Here is an 8,212-nt window from a genome sequence, read left to right as displayed (position 1 = left end):
CGCTCATAAAAGTGAAAATAATTTTCCAAACTTGTTATGAAATCAGGAAACCAAAAATAGTTACAGAAAATGCTAAATACTTCACAGGACAAACAAAAACTGTATGCAGCATAACAGACTTAAATTAACATATTGCAATACTTCATTTATTATTGAACAGGGTGCAATTAAAAAAAGGGAAATTAAATTTCTAATATCTTAATGAAAAAAAAAAAAGTTGGTGATAGTTAACAATAACGACATTAGTTTTGAGGGCAATACATCACTTAACATTATTGTTCTCAAAACTGTAGTTGGTTCACTTGCACACTAAGCACATTACAAGCAACAAACATTAAAAACATGAAATACGTAAAGTCATTAAATCACATTTGTTCATTAATGTTTTAGGAATTTCAATCTTTATATAACTTTTTACAATAAACCCCAAGAAATTTCAATCAAAAACATAGAAATAATGATTCCCTGAATTAATTTTGATAGTAAAGAAATGATATCCGATGCATTTGGACAGATTCAGAGTTGGTCTGTTCAATGGGCAATGGAAGGGAAACATGTGCTATAAAAAAAAAACATATCTATACAACAATGGTGACCCTGGGGTCCGTTGCAGAAAGAGTTGCGTTTAAACGCAAGTCCAAAAATCAATCACAAGTCCCAAATGCGCGCTGTTGATTGGTTGAAAATCAAGTTGCGCATGATTTTAGAGTTGCGATTGATTGCAACTATTTCTGCAACGGGCCCCTGAAAGAGTTGCAATCAATTGCAGAAAGAGTTGTAATCAATCGCAGAAAAAGTTGCAATCAATCGCAACTTGGGGCAACTTGGGGCCCGTTGTTTTCTTGGCGATTCAGTATGCCCCTCTTCGTTTACAAAAGGACATTGTGCAAATTTCTAGTGGGAACAATTATGATATTGATGGATTTCTATATAATTAAGGTTGATCGGATGAATTAAGGTTGATCGGATGAATCACAACTCTTTGTAAGACGGGACCCAGCAGTCATAAAACCCAATTGATGTATCATTCAAATACCAATAAGGTGTACTTTATTGTGATTTAATCATTTCATTGTCACTGACTTCATTGTTTTCTCACAAAAAAAAATATACAAAATTGGTTTTCTCCTTTTGACACCATTTACTTTGGTATATTGCAATAAGTATTGTGAGAAAATAGAATGCATGTTTTATGAAATGCCATATATCTTTCCATCAAAATTCATTATACTGAATTTATATTACAGTACTAAAAATAAGCATATAATCAGAGTAACTGATAATTTAATCAGTTTTAAAACTGATGAAAAAGATGGAACTTCAACTACCACTGTCAAGGCAATCTGGAAATGTTCGCTGTCACAGAAATATTTTAAAATCAGAGTACCAAAATTGAAGTAAAATACCCATTTCGAAAGAAAATAATAAAACATCTAGGTGTGAACCCCCAACTATTTTTTACCATGGGTAACGTGATGTCCATTTAGTTACTTTGCTTATCTTCAAGCTCACAAAATTGTATTTTTCATGCATTTCAATATATTGAAAATGTTATAAATATAAAACACATTAAACTGTACTCATATCATGCAGCATGTGTCGTTCACTTTTCTTCCTAGGATAATTAGTGTACATAGCAACCATGTTTGATTACATGGTTTAATCTTTGGCAAACCATATTACATTATTCTTACAATGTTCAAAAGGAAAATATCAAATGTATAATAGATTACCAGCACATTTTCATTTGCAACAATCGAGATCTTTAAAATGAAATATTTAACAATAAATAAGCTCCATAAATATCGTCAATTATTATTTTCTATTATGATAAACTTATTTGAAACATGAGGAAGACTAGTCTTTATTCAGTGTGCAATCACTAAGATCAACAAAATATTCTCGGCAACAACAAAATATAACCATGAAATTTTATTCTTTCATTGCCAAAAAATGTGTGTGCTAAATTTCATGAGCATTTCCTGAAAAGCAAGTGATTCATCCCGGGCAGTCTCACTTGCATTACACAATTCAAGTATAGCAGCAGTGTTGATTTTGTGATATTAAAATATCATACACTCTCTCCGCTCTCACTTTAATTTACTCTTTGAATATAAATTATTGAATTAATCTAAGATAACTATTGCCATGGTCCTGCTGATTGGACCAAAAGCCTCTTTCATTGGGCTTGAAACTTTTTTATATTCCTTTCAATTTTACAAATTTATGCAGTAATAGAAAAGTGGGTCATTTAGAAAAGCATCCTGGCAATGGAAATAATTGAATTTAAATCCTGAAATTTGATAACATATTCATACAAAATTATGAATTCTCAAAGTGGCAGCATGAACTTGACACAATTATCTTCATACAAGATTCAAGGAATACAAAAAAATAATTGGATTTGATATTTTTTTTAAATAAGGAGGAAACATTATTGCTGGCTCCCGCAAGAAAGGGACTTGGGGTAATTTTCACGATTTTTTTTTATTTCAAATATTGAAAGAGCACATTGTAGGCTATCCAATGATGTAAAGGTTGATTCTAAATTTCAAGTATCACTCAAAATATCATCAAATCAAAAAAGGGAATAATAAAAAAATACAATCATAAAAATAACCACTAAGTCCTTTCTTGTGGGAAGCCAACTTGATATAAGAAACACGCAGAACTACAAGTGTTATTGGACATGCAGTGCAAAGAAGATTTTTTTTCGATATGTGCCGCACTGTGCACAAACCTTAATGGGAGTGTCCAGTGTGCACCATCAGGAGAAAATATTAACTGAATTTGAAGTAAATTAATGATGCTGCCCTCATCATGAAAACCGGCACTGCTCTCACTTCTGCTATGCAGGTGAGACAATGAGAAAATACCTGAATCTGAAAAAAACATTATTTACCTGATATATTACAGCAATTACGTGGCACCTGACCACCCCCAAACAAAACCAGGATCTGGGGGGCGTTTCATCAACATTTTCGTCCGACAAGTTGTCAGATCTGACAACTTTCCTTGATAATGATTGGATGAGAGTCACTGTTACCATAGTAGCTGTCGGATAAAACAGTACTTGTCGGATAAAATGTCCGACAAGTCCTTTCATGAAACGCTCCCCAGAAGACACCCAAGATAATCAGATATCTTCTCTCTCAGTAAGGTACCTTATCAGACACTAGGATATGGACATTCTTCTCACAGCTCATAATATGAATCATGCTTAGGGGTTAAACTTGCATATTCTCAAAAAGAGATGAGAACATTCAACTCCTAGTTGAGTTGAATTCGATACCAACCACTGGCATTCTCTTGACACTAAGATGCAGCCACTGTCCTCCACGTTCAGTGTTGCCTTTGACACTAACCAGTGGTATCTCTTGACACTAAGATACGGATACTCTTCTTCAAGTCCAGTGTTGCCTTTGATTCCAACCACTGGCATCTGTTGACCCTCTGACACAGACACTCTTCTCCAATTTCAGTGTTGCCTTTGATGCCAACCAGTGGCATCTCTTGACACAAAGATGCGGATACTCTTCTCCAAGTAAAGTGCTGCCTTTGATGCCAATCACTAGCATCTCTTGACACTAAGATGTAGACACTGTCCTCCAAGTTCAGTTCTGCCTTTGATTCCAACCACTAGCATCTCTTGACACTAAGATGTGGACACTCTTCTCCAAATTCGGTGTTGCCTTTGATACCAACCACCAGCTTGGCTCCATCCAAAGACCAACATATATAATCAGAGCAGAGCATAGCAGGTATTTCCTTATATTGCACCTTCTGTTCTCTGGTCTATCCCTATAAAACAATCAGACATCTTCAGAGACAAACATGTGGACGTTCTTCTCGGAGTTCATCATCTGAGTATTTCGCTTCAGTCCTACCACAGGACCCAACCGAAGGGCGTCGTACTTGGAGTACAGTACGCTGCAGGTGTGCTCCTTCATAGCGCCCTCTGTTGTTGGCGTCTCCAGCATGTTGCACAGCTCGCTGTAGTAGTGGGGGTAGGTGGGAAGCTGGTAGAATATGATGTGGTGTATCCCGCGGAGCTTGAACCTGTTAAGGGTAAATAGAGAGAGTAATTATTCTGTGGACTCCAGGAGAATTCATTCTACGGTCAATGAATGGGTGTTTCATAAAGCTGCTCTTAAGTTATGAATTTATGCATTTTTATCCTTTCTTGTGCTAAATACTATCTAAAATAATAATAATTCATTAATTAAGAACAAAAATGACTTCATATTTTACCAGGGTAGCCACTTCAGTTCCAAAAACTATTCTCCAAGCGGGCCCTGCTTAAAATGATAATGTGATTATTTCCCTGGTTTTACCTGTTGGTTGGGTCTTTTACCAATCAATAAATACACTGTCCTACATGTACATTTCTGTCTAGGTGATCTTCAATGGGATCGTTTTTCAGCTTAGATTCAATGATTTCACAAATTTCAGTTTATGTAACCACTAGATCGAGATCTAAGATGATATGGTGACACTTAACATTGATTTAACAGACTTTCTAATAAAATCATTGTTTACTGCTACTGTCATTTATCTTTTATACCAAAACATTTCCCAAGATAGTGACTAAGGTTGTGTTCAATGTCTATTTTCAAATTTAAACAGCAACATGAATCATGATTGAAAACGCAATTACAAAACACAAACACGATCAAGGGTGCACGATTCAGTGTCGAAAATATAAAGCTGATTATACGTCGATCCCACTCTTGTTAGCACAGCTTACTGGACAGTTTGACCAGTCACAAAAAAGGTTAATTCTGGCACATGTTTGTGTAGGCTTCCACTGCGAGAGAAAATTTAAAGACATTTCAAAACTCAATCGTGTTCAATATTAATAATAATAGGCATTTATAAAGCGCCATCAATCTAGAAATATTCTATTCTGATGTTATTATCATTATTACCCCGGCTTTAGCTCGAGCTGCCTTTCAGCCCTCAGTGCATTCAAGGAAATAACCCTCCCGGGTACCCATTCACCTCACCTGGGTTGAGTGCAGCACAATGTGGATAAGTTTCTTGCTGAAGGATATTACGCCATGGCTGGGATCGAACCCACGACCCTCTGTTTCAAAGTCAGAAGACTACCGTAATCCACTGGGCACAACGCTCCACAATATTGCATTTAGTTGTATTCGCGATGCTAAAGGTCGTAAAATCTGAGCTGATCGTGTTTTCAAACGCATCTTTTAGGGCGATAAAATTTCTTCTGAATCACCATCTGAAAGATGTTTACTTTTACGACAGGGAATGAAGGACATTAAACATATCCTTTGTTTCTGATTATATCCGCGGTTTGTAATGTGTTTTCAATCATAATTCATGTTGCTGCTTAAATTTGAAAATCAATATTGAACATCCTCCAGAGAACATTTACTCCTTTCCCACACAGTTGATATATACCTTCTGAAGAAATGAAGCCTCTCAGTTATGATTAGAGTATGACGTGTTCCTTCCCTCATATAATGTCTCGCCCTGGAGATGTTAGACTGACTGGTGTATCTGAGTTTAAAGATATGATATAAAAGTTATAACACAACAAGTGGAATGCCTCTGGCGGTCTCACCTGCATCACACAATTCAATATAGCAGCAGTGCTGACTTTGAAAACTACTGTAACTCGCACAAGATGTTCAGTGATACTTGGTTACTCTTATGTCCACGTTTTATGAACTAGACCAATACACTTACAGAGATATGATGGTAATTCAACAAATACCCCCAACATGGCCAAAGTTCATTGACCTTACATGACCTTTGACCTTGAACATGTGACCTAAAACTCGCACAGGATGTTCAGTGATACTTGATTACTCTTATGTCCAAGTTTCATGAGTCAGATCCATAAACTTTCAAAGTTATGATGGTAATTCAACAGATACCCCCATTATGGCCAAAGTTCATTGACCTTTGACCTTTGTCATGTGACCTGAAATGTGCACAGGATGTTCAGTGATACTTGATTACTCTTATGTCCAAGTTTTATGAATCAGATCCATAAACTTTCAAAGTTATGATGGTAATTCAACAGATACCCCCAATTCGGCCAAAGTTCATTGACCCTAAATGACCTTTGACCTTAATCATGTGACCTGAAACTTGCACAGGATGTTCAGTGATACTTAATTACTATAATGTCCAAGTTTCATGAATCAGATCCATAAACTTTCAAAGTTATGATGGTAATTCAACAGATACCCCCAATTCGGCCAAAGTTCATTGACCCTAAATGACCTTTGACCTTGGTCATGTGACATGAAACTCAGGCAGGATGTTCAGTAATACTTGATTAACCTTATGGCCAAGTTTCATAAAATAGGTCCATATACTTTCTAAGTTATGCTGTCATTTCAAAAACTTAACCTTTGGTTAAGATTTGGTGTTGACGCCGCCGCCGCCGTCGGAAAAGCGGCGCCTATAGTCTCACTCTGCTATGCAGGTGAGACAAAAAGGCGTAAAATAAGTATAATTTACATTTTACAATATATGCTTAAAAGTTGGTTTTAATAAAAAGAGAAAATCAAACAAGTTAAATGCTGACAATTTCATCAAAGCCTCCAAAATAAGAAAGATATTGAATTCAAAAGTTTCTCTTCAATTCACAAAACAGTTATGCGTACATCTTGGTCAGTGTACAAATGAGGGATCCAATAATGTTACCCACTCATTTTTTTTTCTTCTGTATTTTATTGTACTACAATGCGCAACAAAATGGGACAAACGGACAGACAACCAGAAAACATGCCTTTAGCAACCATCTACGGTAGGCAGAGACATAATAATACATATAAAGTAACCTTCTGTAAAATAAAACTAATGCCAAATCTACTGCTTTAATATCCCGTTATCCCTCTGCAAAACAAAGATTAATCTCCTTCACCAGCCTAGGGCTTTAGGATTTCAACAGTCAAGCTCAGTGTACTCACTCGCAAATTTGTGCAAAGTTGATCTCCTGTTTGCGGAAGTAGTTTCTAACACGAACAAAGTCAAAGTAAGAGGGAATGTAGATCATGGTCCCTGACATCAGAGATTCTCGATATTGGGGAAGGATCTGCAAAATAAAGAATATTTCCTGAATCTAGTTAGATTTCAAAATTAAGAGCTGATTCTCAACCCGGAGGGGGGGGGGGCACTTGCATTGATGAATGGATACCATGCGCGACCAAAAAAACACGTAAAAAGGATGTCTTTTTCAAGATAGGGCCTTTACGTAGGTAACGTAATAAGGTTGTCAAAAACACTGAAATAATGAAAAAAGGGCATCTATTTCGCTTAGAAAGCCAGGCCTATGTGTTAAGGGTCAAATTTGCGAGGGTATAAAAAAAGAGTAAAATGTTTTATAAAGGATATACTTTTTGCCCCAACAGTCAACACTACATGTTAAGAGTACGATTTGCGCGAGGTGTGGTCCCGGGTGTGGTAGATGGAGCCGTACTAAACCCAATGAGTAGGCAGAGAGAGTTGAATGTAAATATCATATTCTTCTTCCAAGGTAGATCTGGGACGTGATCGATTTAAGACACATTCAAACTTATAGCATTCTGTTTATACATACACTCAGACTCGATGTACATACCTTTGAGATGAAGAATTGAAATCTCTTCTCATGTGATGAAGCGAAGCTGTCGCATTCTACCTTGTGGAAAACCTGGAAAATGAAGAACCAATATATAACATTCAACTACTTCATAATTAAATTTGGCTGAGATCCCCATTTGACTGCGTGCAAAATGTTGCTTTCTGTAATGATTGCGGCTACCATAAATGTCAGCGTGATTTAATCAAAAATTTTAGACAACTAGCGCATTTACGTGACTCCGGCTTGTTCTATCCCCAGTATTGTTCAAGAATAAGAACATTACTGGAAAGAATCTAAAGGGAACTTATCATGACATGTTTGACAGATGGATCAATTCAAGCCTTATTGAAGTTACTCGCAAAATAAGGTGAATTCGGCTAACGTTAGAAATAAGCCTACGTTTACCTTTGGGGACGCTAGTATGACTAACGTTTGAGCAGATTTAGATGTAGATCTCACCTAACCTTAGCTCTTTCTAAAGATCTGACGTAGTTCTAGATCTAGTCATGAGTATTTATACTTTGTTCCAGAACTGCGGTGGAAAAATAATTTTGCGGCCAGATCATGCCCTCAGGCAGTCGCGTTGCGGTCCCCTTGAGCCTCTAGAAACAA

At 36.5% G+C, this 8,212-nt stretch overlaps 1 protein-coding gene across 1 annotated transcript in view; it reads right to left on the bottom strand.

The window, feature by feature from the left end:
* Nucleotides 1–119: 119 nt before the first annotated feature.
* The window catches only part of LOC129264142 (U3 small nucleolar RNA-associated protein 25 homolog), a 26,483-nt gene continuing 18,390 nt past the window's right edge, over nt 120–8,212 (bottom strand). The window contains exons 16-19 of the mRNA XM_064102891.1: nt 7,598–7,669; nt 6,948–7,072; nt 5,425–5,523; nt 120–4,059 (exon numbers count right to left, since the gene is read on the bottom strand). Coding sequence (XP_063958961.1) covers nt 3,813–4,059; nt 5,425–5,523; nt 6,948–7,072; nt 7,598–7,669 — 543 coding nt within the window. The 3' untranslated portion in view covers nt 120–3,812. The remainder of the gene's footprint in view (nt 4,060–5,424; nt 5,524–6,947; nt 7,073–7,597; nt 7,670–8,212) is intronic.

This window comes from Lytechinus pictus, chromosome 7 (assembly GCF_037042905.1).
Source record: "Lytechinus pictus isolate F3 Inbred chromosome 7, Lp3.0, whole genome shotgun sequence".
In the NCBI taxonomy this organism is placed as follows: Eukaryota; Metazoa; Echinodermata; class Echinoidea; order Temnopleuroida; family Toxopneustidae; genus Lytechinus; species Lytechinus pictus.
The sequence above is the reverse complement of the archived record's forward strand: the minus strand, read 5'-3'. Positions and strand labels throughout refer to the sequence as shown.